This window comes from Fragaria vesca, linkage group LG3 (assembly GCF_000184155.1).
Source record: "Fragaria vesca subsp. vesca linkage group LG3, FraVesHawaii_1.0, whole genome shotgun sequence".
Lineage (NCBI taxonomy): Eukaryota > Viridiplantae > Streptophyta > Magnoliopsida > Rosales > Rosaceae > Fragaria > Fragaria vesca.
In genome coordinates, this window is record NC_020493.1 from 3,362,811 (window position 1) to 3,380,382 (window position 17,572).

Consider the following 17,572-nt stretch of genomic DNA (forward strand, 5'->3'; position numbering starts at 1 on the left):
TATTCTTCTCTCTCTCTCTCTCTCTCTCTCTCTCTCTCTCTCATCATTTAATCTCATGTTTTGCATAAGAGTTTGTATTAGGAGTTGCAAAAGTTTGAGCTTTGTTTCACACCCATCCGGGTTTTGTTTTGTTCCTTTTTGAAGCATAGCATGATTGATAACTGTTTTGGGATTATGGGATTGGCTTCAAACTCTAGCATATGTCAATTATGGTGTTCCAGTTTGCCGAGTTTGGCTTAGGCACTCTCTTTGGTGTTTTTAACATTCTTTTTTCGGTTTGGTTCATTGTTCTTGTAATTCTGAACTGTCTGCTTTAATGTTTGTATTGCTTTGATGTTTTGGCTGAGTTCAACTGGGTTTTTCATTGAAAGATGCTAATTGGGTCTTCAACTAGATATCATGGGTTCTTTGCATATTGGTCTGACGTTTAGAATGGGGAATTAGAATTCTGTAGTTTTAGTTAACGCGTCGACCGGCTTCTCAGAAGATCAGTAGAATTGTTGGTTGACATTATTGACATAAACAGAACTGGTTATCTGCACTACCTAATATTGTTCATCTTGTGCTGCATTCAGTTATGTCATTGAAGTGAAATGACTCGAGAAATAATATATAATAAAAGTAGGTACAAGGTGTTATATTTTGTGAACAAAACTGATTTTAATGTTGCAAGCCTTGGTTAGTCAAGGTCCACAATGAGTTGTCAATTATTGAGAAGATACTTATAACAAAACTAATTCTGAACTAGCACACAAACTATAGCTGTCTATTATGTTAAATGACTCATTCTTTTTTTTTTTTTTCTTTTTTTTTTTAATAGTCCGAACTCAATCACTCATAAGCATTTTTAGTCATTGTTTAGATTAAACTAAGCAAGTGGTCTATGGACTAGGTTGGGTTTGCTTGTGGAATTTGGGGTTATACTCATCATTCTTCTTCCCCTTGTAGATTGGCTATTCTACTTTTGAACCTAATGTATACTGTGTTTCTCATCTGTCGTATTTGTTTCCTTGGATGTAGATACTGGAAGGTCTTCTTAAACTACCAGAGAACAAAGAATGTGCAGACTGCAAAGCCATGTATGTATAGTAGATTGATCTACATAGTAATTGACTAATATTTCTGATTGAGGCAAACATAAGAATTTTAACAGCAATGATTTTAGGGGAAGAGACAGAGTAATGTAAAAAATTTTGGTTTTAGGGCTTATTCAGTGGTGGATTATATTGTAGTGCATCTCATATGTCTGGTTGATTTGTAATGGTGCATTTTCTGTACAGAGCTCCACGATGGGCTAGCATCAATCTCGGAATTTTTATATGCATGCAGTGTTCCGGGGCCCATAGAAGTCTTGGGGTACACATATCAAAGGTGGCATACGTTTATCGTATTTATGTATTGAACTTATTTGAATATCCATATTACTTCCATGAGATTTTTCTCTAGCTGTGATATATAGTATATAGTATATACAGAGTGTTAGTGTTAAGATTTTGATCGTGATGCAGGTGAGATCTGCCACTTTGGACACATGGCTCCCCGAGCAGATTGCATTTATCCAATGTAAGTATGAATGTTATTCCATGGGCTTGTTTTCAGTCTGATGGAAGTTGAGTTTAAAGTTGTTATGAATTTACTGAAGAGTTGTTTTGGTTTCTTGTTGCTGCTAGCCATGGGAAATGAGAAATCAAACAGTTACTGGGAAGCAGAGTTGCCTCCTAATTATGACAGAGTTGGAATCGAGAATTTCATCCGTGCAAAGTATGACTTCATTGGCTTTTGGTTCACAGTATTGGTATTTTGTGTCATGTTACACTAGTTATTCATTATGGTTCATATTCTGGGCTTAGGTGTTTGGGTGCTCATGTTATCCATTAGGTATGAATTGAAAAAGTGGGTTCCCAGGGATGGCAAACTAAAATCAGCTCCCAAGGTGACTGAGCTGAATACTTCTTTTGATGGAGCGAGGCCTGAAATTAGAAGTGAGTATGGTGATGTTAAAGATATTGAACGTTCTTATGAGCAGAAAGGTGCTCATCCACCTGGTAGAATAAACAGCACACCTCAGCAGGTACATCTTATTGTTCATTTGCCCATGTCTCAGAACGGATAATTAAGAGGGCTTCTTGTTTTAGTATGTCTTGATTTATGTCTTGATGGGCAGGTTAATGATGATTTGAAACAGAAAAATATTGAGAAGAAATCCCAAGAAGCAAGTCAAGAACCACAAGAACTACTCAAGAAATCAGAACCAGTAGCTCCAAAAGCTGAACCAGCAAGTCAGGGAGCCGTTGCTGCTCCAATTTCCACACCAGTTAAAGTGGATTATGCTACTGATTTGTTCAATATGCTCTCCATGGAGGACTCAAGAGGAAGCGATTCCATGGCATCCGCCAATAACATTACATTGGCTAGTATCCATCGTATGTTACTTTATCATTTAAGCAACTGTTGCTTTATTAATTGATTTTGCTTTCTCAAGAGAAAAATCTTCGGATCAGTAGTTACTTATTAACTTGGCTCGTGAAATTGACCTTGAACCTCCTTAACCTGCAGCTACTGAATCTAAATTGGCAGAAGAGAAAAACAATGCACCAGAACCATCTGAAAGCAAGGTGCAATATAAATATGGTATTGAGGATTTGTTTATAGATTCACCATCAGTCACTCAAACCGTTTCAGTGAAACCTGAGACTGATGTCAAGACTGACATCATAAACTTATTTGAGAAGGTATAAGCTGCAAATTTGGTTTCCTTTGTTTGGTCAGGCTGCAGATTATGATGAGTTATATATATAACATTAGCATAGTCCACGTCCTCTAACCAATTTAATAATGGATTTTTGTGCAGTCAAGCATGGTTTCTCCGTTCTCAATGCATCAACAACAACAACAACAACAACAAGCAATGCTCTCCCAACAACGGTCATTAGTAATGGCTACTGCAGCAAATTCTAGCGGATCCCAGGCCTTTCCAAGTTTACAACCTGCCTCCCAAGCTATTCACTTGCCCACACAAAATGGGCAAAGCATTGGCCAACAAGTTCCTGGCAAGATGACGCCTCCTAATATACAATATCATAGTCAGGTGGTACTCATGAAAGAGCTTGCTTACAACTAGTGTTTTCTGTTTGATATCTTATCTCTTGTGTTGTCTCTTGTGTTGTTTTCTTGTGCCAGATTGGGAATGGCTATCATGCACGTCCAATAGGCAATGCAGTTTCTTACTCGCCGTCAAGGTACACATTAGTAAAAGTAGCTGGTGTGCATGTTTGAAAGAAGTGTCTATCTTTTCACAAGACTGAGTTGATCAATATATAAGATCTTTCATGGAAATAAAAGCAAAGATATCAATCATTTGAATCTGTTGTCATCATTTCTGTTGCAGCATGTATACGATGAGGCCAGTAGCTCCAATCAATGGTGTCAGAAGCATTGGCGCAAGCGGAGTTTCGACAGCACCACGGAAACCTTCTGTCACTCCAACTCCTTCAGGAAGGGACTTTGATTTTTCATCCTTAACTCAAGGATTGTTTACTAAACGATGACAAGTTAATCGATTGCCGGTGAAATGAACCAAACCTGGGAGCATATTATAGTTGATTCCTTATTCATAGTTTCATTTCTTAATCTTTATTCATTAAGATTGTGACTTCAATCGTATCAGCAGGCCTATCTCAATAAAAGTAATGGTGTGTGGTTATGGTATAGGGAAATGTTTAGAAATACGGGCTTTGACATGGTTGCAATGACACGGAACATCCATATATACATGAAACTATTTGTTATTGAATATTTCTGTGTCACAATCTTACAATTGGTAGAACATGATATTTGGTGTGTACTTGACGTGTGGACAGTGGGGTACCTAGTCTTCAAAACATGAAATAAGGATATGGCCGGAAACGTTTCTTTTTTTTTTCGACAACTGGAAAATAACAAACGCAAAGCAAAAACACGAAACCTCTAGGCAAACCTTCTCCCAACTGAATCGTTGGGGATATTTGATTCAATAAAAACATGGTATCGTGTTGAACCAGTCACCAGTGGCAGAGCGTTATGCATTAAGTGGTGCTTCAAATTTGGTTGCAGCTACTGGCAGATGTGAAGAAGCCACTCTTGTGAGATGGGAGATGATAGATAGGGTGCAGGCTTCCGAGCAAAAGACACCTCCCATGAAATGAACTATGTGATTCAGGCAATGCTGATCTATTTAAGGAGGAAAATGGAGGAAGATGGCTACGTTCCGGACACCAATTATTCTCCTGTTTGATTTTAGAAGAAAAAGTATCAGAAAGTTGGTACTACAGCGAGAAGATTGCCCTTGCCTTTGGCCTCATAGCTATCCCTTCCGGGTTGTTTATAATGATTAACACCAACTTGTCAACAACCATTTTTTGCCTGGAGATAGATATCGTTAGGCTCACTTACCATGATCGAACATCATCAATTAACCTCACTCACTATGTTAACCTGCACATCGTCAGCTGCACTTATTCCAGACCCTATCTCAAATTTGGGTTGAAGGCTATAGATCAGAAGAGATCAAAATGGCAAAGATTAAATGCCCCAGGTCTTCTGCACAAAGCCTCTACGCAATTCCTATTAGGATTTGTGGTAAAAGTATGGAAATCAGTAACTACTTGTGGACCTGGTTAGTTTTAGTTTGGCCGACGCTGAACCCAAACCGGCCTAGGAAGCAGCTCGGTGAAATGTCATGCATGCAGAAGAAAATGACAGGACTCTGAAACCCTAGATTAGATTAGGTCTCAGCGAACGGGGTATTGCTTATTATTACTGGATGGATACTTTGGGGTATTGCTTGGAGCCCTTTCAACCTAGGCCTGATGCGTGGAGAAAGATTTGTTTCTTTCTCATGGGAAATGAAAGTGAGTGGTCATTCTTTTGGTATCGTATGCCTGATTTATGGGAAGATTTCACTCATCGCCATTATCCAATTGCATGATGCATATATATGAAAGTATTTTGTATAATGCTTTTCTTTTAAATGAAATGAGCAAGTAATACAAGCTGATTTGTTGTTAAACATCAAAGAAACCAGAAAATAACGGATTAGAAAATCGAAAGAGTGGGATCGATATGAATATATACTGAGAGTAGTACGTAGCTAAAAAAAAAAACTAGCTAATGAAAGTGATTACAATAGAATCTTCCCCTCTTCAAAACACACACAATAGATATAGATGAAGGAAATGACTTAAAATCGAGGTTTTTTCGTTTTGTTTTTCATGAATCACTTCCATGCTTGTGCCAACAAACAAGCATAGCCACACATCTCCTCATGATGTAAAATCTGGTCTTGTGTTCCTTGGCGAGGCTGCTGCACTTTCGGCTAATGGAAGAGCTCTTTTGCGAGAAGCTCCGTGGAAGAGGAGGAGAGCTTCTTGACAGAAGTACTGGAGAATTGGAGAAAGTGCTTCCAGTGGAAGAGCTTCTGCAGGTGAAGGCGAACTTGGAATAAGAACTGCTTTCCTTCTTTGCAATTGGTAGCTTCCATTTCTCATCCATATGTGAGAATAATGTATAATGCTCCAAAGCCTGAGAGGTTGATCTTGATCTAACTAGCTAGCTAGCTAGCTTGGATGCTTTGTGTGAATGTAGGTCTGAAATGGAGACACGTAGATTGAAGAGAGGAACAAGACTGATAGCCACTAGCCAGAGAGAGAAACAAGAAGGTGAGAGAGTATGGGGACGTCGGTGGTTAATAGTGGGGTGGGGGGGGGGGGGTGGGGGGTTAATATATAGTGTGGTTTAGAGCTAGAGAGTGAGCTGATTTTTTTTTCTTTGAGGAAAAAAGAGTGAGCTATTTGTTTTCTTAAAACACAAGTCTGATCGATGATATCGAGTTTGGACCCTCTGTTGTTCTTTGCTATATGTTTTATCTTATTTTCTGTTCAACATCTACAACTATCGCTAGTCTCTGCAACTATCGAGTTTGGACCCTCTTAGTGGTGCATATATGAGGATGGATGACCTTGGTGGTAATGAATATATCATAATCTATATTTCGATATTATAGAGTACCTGAACCTCACGTTGTACTACTACAAATTATTCTCATGTATCAGATGTCACACCTAGCCTTTTAAAATTAAAACTAAAATAATAATAATAATAAAAAATTATGTGATATTAGCTCCTCGGAGACAAATAGTGTAGGAAGCAAGTCTCACCCTTAATTCTAAAAGATAAGGGTTTGCCACACTCCGGGAGCCCACCGCCCGTCCCTTTATTTTTATTTTATTGACACACCTAGCCTTGCAACAACGTTGCTGAACAAAAATGTGGAATTGCTCAATCTCTTCGTTGTTTTTTTTTTTTTTTTTTTTACTATTCTTATGATGGTGCTCGTGTTATAGAAGTAGTTTTGGTTCACCAGTAAAGTGATCTAGGAGGTAGAAAAGTTAAACTCGGCTGTGTCGTGCACAGGTTCTAAGGCATTACAACAAGTCTCTCCCTATGATGATTCTGACTAGTTACGTAATGTCATTGTGCTCCAACCTACTCTGTAAGTTTTATTAATATATTCATGTGCCTTTACATTTATACTGATAGAGTTACAATAAGATGAGTGTTTTACTTGCATTATTTGATCAAAGTTGAACAGCAAATGGATGGTTTCTACTACTGCTACATTTTCTTTATTTTGAAGGGTGTGCAAGACCAAGTACCTAATAATTCAACCCTGTGTATGCTTTCGATTTGGGGATGAAGTAATTTGACTACTAAAACAGAGATCATGCATGAGTTTCTACTTTGATATGAGCCAACTATTGGAAAGCTTATATTGCAAGGGTTCATGAAAGACAGCATCTATATTATATTATTGGTTAAGCCATGAAATTAGAAAGCATCTAGCTATATATCTATGATCATATGAATGTTTCTTTTTAGCATATGCAGTTTTAAGCAAATAGAAAAGACATATACTAGAACAAACGATAATACAACAAACTCAAACCAACAAACTAAAAAGTTTTTTTTAAGAAGAACAAACTAATAGGTTTAAACCAATGAAAGGGGAAAAATTGAATCTCATAGTACACAGATTCTTTTCCCTTTTTTCTCGTTGAAATTCCTGTATGTCCTAAAGCGGGGCTCAGAAACATGAGGCCTATAACTTTGAGTGATTAAAGGAACCCGTTCAGGATGTGTATGGCATATAAAGTGTCCAAAAGGAACAAAGATTGGCCTCAGAATCCACCGCCCCAAAGCCGATTTAAGCTAAACCTAGTAAGAACTTGAACATATCACTCAATGAAATGATGCCCTCTACACGCTTGCTTCCAGCATCCACAATCACAAGTCTCCTGACCCCTGCAAGCAATTGAAGCACAAAGGAGTTTGTAATACTTGCGTCTAATAGGCTAACCAAGAAGATAAGGGGTGTTAGAATAGCAAAGCAGATGAGAGACATCATTATATATACCAGGATTGGCCAACCGCTCCATCACTTTATGCAGAGGATCGGATCGCAAACACATTTGACATTTCTGACCACTGATGAAGCCATGAGGAGAACTTGCATTTTGCCTAAGTTGCAAGGTCTACAAAATGCAGACAATCGCATTGAGTTTAGGCACACTAATGTCAAGCCTTTCATTACTAAGCACTTATATTCTCAAAATCTGTGCAACCGTGTGCACAGTTCCAATGAAGGGGGACACATCTAAGTGTAGCAACAGACATATTGACTAACATTTAGTCTTTGAATTGGTATTTAGAATTTAGATTTTTGTAAGCTCTCACTTATATAGCATCTCCTTAATCCCAGCAAGTAGGTTGTGGATGTGTTCATGTTTAAACTAAAATTCCATCATTTACAGTTCCATATAAACTTAGTTTGGTCATGCACTTTCAAGTACTTTTTTTTTAATCCTCTACTGAAAAGGGTGATCACCAGAATCCCAGATGTAAAAGCCATAGCAGTCTTTTTGATTAGCAATTACCTGATGGATAGTTAACTCATTAAGGCGAATCTGTGTATAAGCTCCATCTCTTGCCAAAGCAGTAATATCACTGGAAAATAACATAAAACAGGGACATCCCAATTAGACAAGGAACAAAGTAACTACTTCTACAGTTCTACATACGACTCGGTCAAGAAAGTAAATGAAAACATCAAATCACCTTCGTGAATAAACATCCAGCAACAAGTTATTTTCATCCACTATGGGTATAGAACTAACTTCAGCTGCAATAGGAATTTCCAGTAGCATTAGCCCAAGTAGAACCAGGACTGGTTGTAGATATAACCATGTGCCTAATTTTAGAATCAAAGTGTATTATAAAAGGTAATCAAGATGTACATTTCTCAAAATTCCATCCACCTAGTAGCATAAAGTATCACAACCTCAACAGGATGTGATTTTCCTGATATTTCACTAGCACGTTCCGAAACAGAACCTAATGAACTGGCCACCAGATAAGGAAGGGGAGAACAGAAACCACTTTAGTGGCCATGAAAGGTCTAGCATAACAATTATAAATTACAAACATATATATATATAGAACTTTTCTCAGGTGCGGACGGTGCGGATTTTCGTCCGTTCGCCACTGTACGGCGCCGGCGAGGGCGCGCCTCCACCTCAGCGGACTCCAGCAGCTTCCCCGACCACTTTCCATCCCCGGCAAGTCCGCCGAATTCCAGTTTTCCGGCCAGATTGACTTTATTTAAGTTTGGGTGATCTGGACCGGAAAACTGGAATTCGGCGGACTCGCCGGGGATGGAAAGTGGTCAGGGAAGCTGCTGGAGTCCACTGGGGTGGAGGCGCGCCCTCGCGCGGCGCCGTACGGACGAAAATCCGCACCGTAAACATCCGTAGCAGAGACGGACTGTGTATATATATATATATAGAGAGAGAGAGAGAGACCTTGTATCAACAAAGACAGGGCATCAGCAAGAGATGAATTTGGTCTCAACATTGCCAGCAGCCTTCCATTTGACTCCCCAATATTTGGAGCCCATGTACCAATACGGAATTCTGATATCGGATGTTGGAGAATTGGCAAGGAGCTAGAAGAATATCTGAAATGCCTGCATATGCCTGACAATTATATCACAGATTAGTAATTAATATTCATGTATCCAGCACTAGAGTAATGGAGAAAAGCTTACATTTTAGTATTCCTGAAAGGGAGGCAAGATGCAATAGCTGTGGAAATGAACCATCCTTTGAGGTCTTATGAACAACTGGAACTGTGGCCACCTTGTTTTGCAGAATTCTGATAGCGACTTCTTTGAGAGAATCAGAAGGCCCGGCCTGGATGCAAAGCAGTACATATGAGTTACAAAACAAAACAAAGATCCCCAGGTGTCACAATTCAGTACCAGAAATCAGAAACGACACTGCAGATTCAAAAATCTGAAACTTTTCATATGAAGTATATGCTCCACATATGAATATCCAGACAAAATATAGTAGAATATTCTCCAGATTTTTTCATAAGATAGCTAGGTGCTAGGTATATATTCATAAGATTTTCTTTCCTTGACAGCATAAATTGAAAAGATGATTTAATTGCATGGGATAGCAGTTTATTTCAGAATATACTTACAGATATCAATTGTGGTGGATAGAATCTCCCATTTCTATCAAGTCGTCTCTTCAAATATAACTTTCCCGCTTTCCATGCTGCTATAGTACGAGTCTCCAGCTGTTCCTCCGTCAAATTTGACCCATGATTCCCAAGCTATAAGGTCCACAAATTATAAGCATTTTTCATGGTAAGAGTCTTTAGAAGAATGGTTTGAGAGGTAAAGGGAATGTGTAAGTGATAAAAAGTAAGGTACATGGAAAGGTGGTAACAGTTTTCTGACTCTTCTTTAACTTTTAATTTTCATACTGCTGATTCCTGGGATGCAGACTCCTTCCTCTATCATAAATTGACTCTAACAAGATTTGGGAAGAAGAGAATCCCTTGTTAGGTTAGTCGTTGGTGGTGCCAGGCAGATGATAGATGTCCATTTGATAAATGTCAAATGAAGAGAATTTCAAAAGGAAGATGTAATTTTGGGATTGTAAAAGAGAAATTGGCATATCCTCAACTTCAAACATAGTTGATAGTTGAGGCTCAGAAGCCTCTACACTTCCCTGGAGACCAACCCATGATACCCGTTTCATATATGATTATATACACGTGTTTAACATTTTTATATATATATATATATCATCTAATACTGGCACTTAGATATATTAGCAATCAAAAAGGAATAACAGAAACTAAATTTAGAACACACCTCTCTCAAAATTAAGATGAAATCCAATGCGCTAAGAACTCCTACAAATTGTCCCTTCTCAAAATTCCATAGAGGAGCCACAGGTACTGCCTGAAGGAATGAAATTAGTAACAAAAAACTATAGTACAAGTAGCAAATTATCAGCAAGCCACAAAATCCTTTAAAGTTTTAAACAGCGGAGAAATCGAAGAACATTATGTGAAAAGAAGAATACAATAAACTTAGGACAACTGGGGAACTTGAAGTTCCGTCCCGCATTTTGTGGTTTTGTGTGAGACGCAAGTTTTGCAAAAGACATTCACCTCTTCATATAGGATATGGAATGCTTCCTTCACCGGTAAATTGACATCCAAGGCGATGACCTGCAGTTAGCCAGTTAACACAGTGAAATAAAACTGATCAATTACTCGATTAAAGTGGTCAAATCCTAATACAGGACCACAAACAGAACCTAAAGAAGGGTAAAAGCTTTCAAACCTTGCCTGAATCAGGAAGCAAATCATAAGCAATATGTCTGGATAGAAACCCTGAAATACGATTGCGAGAGACTTCCAAATCAGCCGCCGAGATCCTAGGAGCTATTTCCTGTGAGATACCAACTAACAGCATGACCCACTCTGTATTGCAAAACAATAGCAAAGGAAGTACAAAGATAAATATCAATAATAGCATCAGAAGTTCTCTGTATTTCCTTATCACACTTTTATCCAATCTAAGTGTCTTTTAAGAGATTAATAATTTGGACCCTTCAATACTGTGAGATCTAAGTATTGTGATGATCCTTCTAAAATCTTAAATCACCATTGTGGCATTCTATCCTTCTCCAAAGGTCCAATCAGACACTGAACTTAATTCATACTACCTGTCGCATAATTACCTTTCCAAACGAAGTTAGAATTACGGCCTTGCTTGTTCCTTGATCAGTAGGTGAAATTGGAAAGCCTACCACACATCTGAGTAATATCAAGATGATCAATGTTACCAATCTCTCTACAAAAATCCATTTCTATGAACTGCAGTGTATCATCAGAGAATAGGCCATATAACCTAGCTCTTAACCTGTATGGGAGGATTCATGTCCTATTAATACATATTTCACAGAATTCTATCATGTAATCCTTCTATGTTTGTGTGCGTGGATGAGAACATCTACCAAAGTGGTGACGCATTGGTCACCCAATTAAGAGGAAGTAAGAAAGACGCCAGTTCATAGGACCTCGACGTACAGGCAAACAGAAACTTACCATATGCGTAAAGACTTCATTATCTACATCCATATCGGCTCTGCCAGAAGTCTCAGGACTGAAACTAGATGGAACTATATTGGGCTCCCCTTGTAGAAAGAAGGTATTCACTGTTCCAAATTTCCCAGTAACAAAAGGCTGGTGCTCAATATGTCGCCATTCTCCGTCAACAAAGAACTTGTACTGAAACAACCGACAGATCCCAATGTCAGCACAAGACTTCTTCATAATATATCAGGTGCTAATGAAGAGAGAGTGTCTAATACTCTTCAGCGAATTTAAAGACCAGATCATCAGCACACAAACAAACAATGTTGGAACATGAATCAGGCATCCTGCTTCATAATGACATTCTTAGCAAAGCCAATCATAACAGTACTACTAGCCCTAAGACAGTAAGTATGATGAGTACTTACATTTTATACACCTGAGCTAGTAACAACAGCTTCTGAGTAATTAGTATATACAAACCTGGTGATATCCTGGAGTTAAGTTCCAAACAACTTGAAACACAGCAGGACGCCCCTCCATTGGTGACATAGGTATAAGTTCTACCCACCTGTAAAGTTCAGCAAATCCGACATGAGCTCATATACTAAATCATACATTCAACTCTAAACTAAACAAGATGAACAATAGTGAAATTTGAGTCGAAAATAAACCAACGCAAATTCACACCTTGTAAAAGAGCCACTGAGAAACACCCACTTTCCCCCATAAGGCCATTCAAACCGGGTCGGAATTAAAATGGGTCCGGGAAGTCCACTGCTTTGGTACGCCGTACTGCTAGAACCAAACATTTCCGACCAAATTAGATAAAACTTGGTCCAAAATTTTAACACAAACTGCAAACTCAAAACCCAACTCCACCAACCAATTACTGTTAATCACAATCCACTAACACTTCCCAAATCCAACATCAAATCCCCAACTTAGTAAAATAGGAATCCTCCACAGCCGAGCAGAGGACCCTAAAGTTTACACATGCAAGTCCTCTGAAAACCAAAACCAAACACTCCCAAAACCTCAAACTTCAAATCCCAAAACCCACAAAGCATTTCACTGAAACTCACAAACTGTTTATATCCTCATGCACCAATCTCCAAAAATCCGAAAACTTTTTCTCACTGATCAAGTTCAGTGTTCCGTAAAAAGGCAACAAAACCCTTCACAAAACCATAAAAAGAACTCTGATTTCTCCCCAAATTCGATCTGTGATCCAAAGACTCAAAACTTTGACACCAAAGGCAAACCAAAAGCTCAAGACTTTGGTTCAGAATCCAACTCAGGAAGTGGGTGTGGCGCCATAAGAGCTTTGGAAACAGAGAGGGATGTAGTGATAGGAACAAGCTGGAACTGGAAGGAGAAAACAAACAAGTTGCAAGGAAATAACAAGCACAGAGGAAACAGCAAGTGAACTCTCATGCATTCGTTCATACTCCAAAAGGGTAAAGCTACAGCATATGTTCTGTTAGGACTGTGGTCCTTACAGTTGTGCCTATGAAGTATGAACACGTGTCTAACAGACTTAAAGATATTTCTAAGGAGTTACTACATGAGGTAAATAGTAGATGGTAAATGAGACTGTAGCTAACATGGAGCAAGTGAGAAAGAGAGAGAGAGAGAGAGGAGGGGAGTAATGTTATGGTCTTTGCAAACCCCAGATGCTCCATATAGTATGTCGCATGGATTCTTTTGGGCCGGTCCAGAAAAGATTCCAACTCTCTCCCACTCAATTCCATCTCTCTTTTTGTTTCAATTTGATTTCTTTTGCTTTATGCTCAGTTGAATCGTGTATTTGTGATTGAAGGCAGGTGGACTTGGTAATATTTAAGGCGCTATTAGCTAGCAGGGTTCAAGGTAAGTTTGCTATACTTTTTGTGTGCTTTATTTTGCACTGAATTATACCATGCTACATATTCAGAAACATTGTGTTTAACATAAATGTTTATTTTTGAGATTCTCGCTTTTTGTGTGAAATTGATACACAAAGTTGTTGTTTACACCGGAAATTATGTTGTATGAGTGCCTTCATTAGGATTTGAAGCTTTGGGGTGTGGATCCATACGATGTATGCGGAAAGGCGAAAATCATTTTATGTTGTCATTGTTTCGGATTCTTTGGATTATTTGTCTGAAAGGTACCTCAACAAAGGAAAATTCTTACGTGCGACGGCCGTGCCACGTGGACGGTGCGACCGACCAGTGGCAGGCTGACGCGTGTCCCCCCCCCCCCCCCAAACGCTCTTCTTCTTCCTTCGCATCCTCTGCTCCGGTGAAACCAATCCCCTCCGGCGTGTTCTTTCCCTCTGCCCAGCCGCCGCCTCACCGCTCCAACCTGCCATAGCTTTGCAGAAACCTGTCGCCGTCGAGCCACGCCTCCACCAACCCGTGTAAAACCCGCTGCCACGAATCCTTGTCACCTGTCGTTGGCTCGCCGGAGGGGATCGGTTTCGCTGGAGAAGAGAGCAGAAGAGATCGGCTTCGCCAGAGGCCAGGGGATCGGTTCGCCGGAGAAGAGATCGGTTTTCGCCAGAGAAGAGTGCAGAAGGAAGAAGAAGAGCTGTAGAAAAAAAAAAAAAAAAAAACCNCGACGTACGACCTGCCATTGGTCGATCGCACTGTCCACGTGGCACGGCCGTCGCACGTAAGATTTTCTCCTCAACAAGTCCCTTCCGGATCTGGCAAGGGTATCATCTGATGGTCTTGTAATCTTTATTGCAAAGATCTTATGTCAACTCGAAAGTCTTGTTTGTTGAACCCTGTTTTCACTGTATCTTGTATCAGACTCTCGCTGTCCTCAAGGTTCATGTTACTTAATAGTTACATCTTCGCACATTTTATCCGCCTCATTGAATAATTGGTTATTGGCCAGCTTGCAACCTGCACCAAACTTTCAATGATAAGTGACAAACTGATCGACAATGTGAACCCCATTCATATATTTCTGCACCTGTCATCATATCATTGATAGAAATATAGATTGAAAGATTTGAAAAAGATGAAAACTTGATATATTGATTGAAAAGGAGATAACAAGGCTGATGTTCTACCCTTGTAGGGTTACATCGCAAACTATATATAGGAGCTGAGAGCTACAGTACAACTAGCACGTGAACTGAGTTGTAAGGCCATTAAGGGATTAAACATGCATTAATCTAAACCAGGATTAGACTCACTAATTAGGACAAAAGAAAAGGTCTGAAAATGACATTCACTCCTAATACCCCTCCTCAGCTTGAGGGTAGGGTCCTAGCTTCAAGCTGTTACAGAGATAACGATGCTGAGGTGAGCAAAGTCCTTTAGTAAACAAGTCTGCCATCTGCTCTTTGGATGCAACAAATCGAAGCTTGATGGTGCCAGCTTTAACTTGGTCCCTTGTAAAATGCACATCAACCTCAACGTGCTTAAGTTTTGAGTGAAAAACAGGATTTGTGGCAAGAGCCAAAGCTGAGATATTATCACAGTGGAGGATAGGTTTGCTTGCATCTCAATGTGTAAGTCTTTCAGCAGATGTAGGATCCATTTGATCTTTGAGGTTGTGTCAGCCATAGACCTATACTCAGCTTATGTGGATGACCTTGAGACTGCTGATTGCTTCTTGCTACACCAAGATATGGGAGTCCCTTCAAGCAGAATTACAAATCCAGTGGTGGACTTCCTGTCATTTGGATCCCCAGCCCAATCTGCATCACAGAAGGCATCAATATGAACTGGAAACTGAGAGACTTTATCTTTGTAAGGACCCCTCCTGAAGCATATGCCAGAATCAATAGTGCCTTTAATATATCTCAAAAATTCTCTTGGCTGCAGTAAAATGATCTTCTGTTGGAGAGTGCAGGAATTGGCACACAGAGTTGACACCATAGGCAATGTCAGGTCTAGTGAATGTGAGGTATTGTAGACAACCTACAACACTTCTGAAGTGAGCACTTTCATGTGAATTAAGTGGTTTCCCCATGTCTCTGATGAGTTTCAGGCCAGATTGACATGGAGTAATATGAGAGTGACCACTATCAAGACCAGACTTGTGTATAACATCAGTTGCATACTTTTGCTGTGACACAAAGATGTCATCGTTCTTCATGTATTGTATCTCAAGACCTAAGAAGATATGAAGTTGCCCCAAGTCTTTCATTTCAAATTCCACCTGCAGTGAAGCTTTAATTTCTGCGATTAAATCCTCATTGTTGCCTGTTACTATGATGTCATCCACATAAAGCAGTAAATATGCCTTAGCACTTCCAGTTACTTTCACAAATAAGCTTGTGTCAACATAAGAGGATTTAAAACCAAGAGTAGGTAGAAAAGCAGTAAGCCTCTCATTCCAGGCTCTTGGAGCTTGTTTGAGTCCATAGAGTGACTTGTGTAGTTTGCATACATGGGAAGTTGGGAACCGTTCAAACCCTCCTGGTTGTGTCATATACACTTCATCTGCAAGAACACCATGCAGGAATGCATTTTTCACATCCAATTGATGTAATTTCCATCCTGAGTAAGCTGCAAAGGCAAGGATCAATCGGACTGTAGTGTGCCTCACAACTGGTGAGAATGTTTCCTCATAGTCAATTCCATACTCCTGACTAAAGCCTCTAGCCACAAGCCTTGCTTTATGCCTTGCAATGGTTCCATCAGCATTTCTTTTGACTTTAAATAACCACTTACATGAAACTAAATTCTTGTTTGGAGGAAGTGGAACTAAGGACCAAGTGTGTTGCTTTTGCAGGGCATCAAATTCCTCCTGCATTGCTTGTTTCCAGACAGGTATAGAGAGAGCATCCTTATATGTGTGAGGCTCATAATCTGCAGGATTTTCAGATGGAGTGGATAAAATAGAGAGGAGACATTTCTTCTTAAAGATCCCTCTCTTGCCTCTAGTGAGCATATGGTGCTCATTTCTATAGCTGATTCCAACCCTTCAACTGGATGTAATATATTTGCATCAGAGATTTGATGAGAGGGCCTTGCTGAGTCACATTCAAGAACTACTGAAACAGATCCAGTACCAGGTTCAGTTTGAACAGTCAGATCTCCATTCTCTTCTTCAAAGTGGATTTCAGTGTTGACATTTTGATCAAAGGGATGACAAGACTCATGTGAAACAGGTTGCAGGGAAATTGAAGGATCATTGTTAACAAACTCACAGAACTGAGTCTCATCAGTAGGAATACTAGTAGCAGTATTGTTTTCAGAAAATAAGACATTTGAAGTTTCTTGAGTGTTGTTAGCTGGAGGATCAGAAATATTTTCACGCTCACATATTGTATTGGTTTCAGAAGACTGACATGTTGAAGGTGGATGAACTTGTGGTGAGCTTGAGGACAAGTGTGTTGGCAGATGGGACTGAGTAATGTACCGAGTAAAGCAAGGGAAGACTGACTGAGGTACCACTTGTGTTGCACTGTGATGATGAACTGTTGATGGAGACTTGACTTTGTTTGAGGCATAGGGAAAACTTGTTTCTTCAAAAAACACATGTCTGGAAATAATATACTTTCTTGTTGCAGGGCAGAAACAAATATATCCCTTGTAACCTGCTGCAAAGCCTAGAAACACACATCTCACAGTTTTAGGTTCTAGCTTGTTCCTCCTGTTGCTCAAAAGTGGATAACAAGTACAGCCAAACACTCTTAGAAGGTCCACTGGGGGTAAAGCATGATATAATTTTTCATACGGAGACTGCATATCAAGGTTTGGTGTTGGCATCCTATTGATCAGATATGTAGCAATGGCACAAGCATGATACCAAAATTGAGGAGGAAGAGAAGCTTGTTGTAAAAGGGTGACAGCTATCTCTCTTATGTGCATGTTCTTCCTTTCAGAAACACCATTTTGTTCTCGTGTGTAAGGACATGACACCTGATGAACTATCCCATTTTCTTGCATAAAGCCCTTAAATTGCAGTCCCATAAATTCACCTCCACCATCACTCCTAAAACACTTTACTTTAGCAGAAAACTGAGTTGAAATGAGAGCACACAGAGATTTGAAGTAAGGGAAAACTTCATATTTATTTTTCATAGGAAATATCCAGGTGAACCTGGTGCAGTCATCTATGAACAAAACAA

The 17,572-nt window shown here is 39.5% G+C and overlaps 3 protein-coding genes across 3 annotated transcripts in view; 2 read left to right on the forward strand and 1 right to left on the reverse strand.

The window, feature by feature from the left end:
* Window positions 1-3,791, forward strand: part of LOC101312322 (probable ADP-ribosylation factor GTPase-activating protein AGD5-like) — a 4,038-nt gene extending 247 nt beyond the window's left edge. Inside the window, exons 2-11 of the mRNA XM_004293472.1 lie at window positions 1,021-1,079; window positions 1,281-1,371; window positions 1,509-1,563; window positions 1,671-1,761; window positions 1,879-2,071; window positions 2,165-2,423; window positions 2,557-2,732; window positions 2,852-3,088; window positions 3,181-3,239; window positions 3,389-3,791. Of these exons, the coding sequence (XP_004293520.1) occupies window positions 1,021-1,079; window positions 1,281-1,371; window positions 1,509-1,563; window positions 1,671-1,761; window positions 1,879-2,071; window positions 2,165-2,423; window positions 2,557-2,732; window positions 2,852-3,088; window positions 3,181-3,239; window positions 3,389-3,548 (1,380 nt within the window). The 3' untranslated portion in view covers window positions 3,549-3,791. The remainder of the gene's footprint in view (window positions 1-1,020; window positions 1,080-1,280; window positions 1,372-1,508; window positions 1,564-1,670; window positions 1,762-1,878; window positions 2,072-2,164; window positions 2,424-2,556; window positions 2,733-2,851; window positions 3,089-3,180; window positions 3,240-3,388) is intronic.
* Window positions 1-17,572, forward strand: part of LOC101310880 — a 1,534,871-nt gene that overhangs the window by 1,149,842 nt on the left and 367,457 nt on the right. The gene's annotated exons all lie outside the window — the stretch shown is intronic.
* Window positions 6,823-12,413, reverse strand: LOC101310293 (sucrose nonfermenting 4-like protein-like). The gene is made up of 13 exons (XM_004293465.1): window positions 12,184-12,413; window positions 11,977-12,064; window positions 11,506-11,688; window positions 10,739-10,846; window positions 10,564-10,623; window positions 10,262-10,351; window positions 9,580-9,714; window positions 9,140-9,284; window positions 8,895-9,068; window positions 8,152-8,215; window positions 7,971-8,040; window positions 7,451-7,568; window positions 6,823-7,338 (listed from the first exon to the last, which is right to left on the reverse strand). The coding sequence occupies exons 1-13, from the start codon at window positions 12,303-12,305 to the stop codon at window positions 7,241-7,243; spliced, it is 1,455 nt and encodes a 484-aa protein (XP_004293513.1). The 5' UTR covers window positions 12,306-12,413; the 3' UTR covers window positions 6,823-7,240.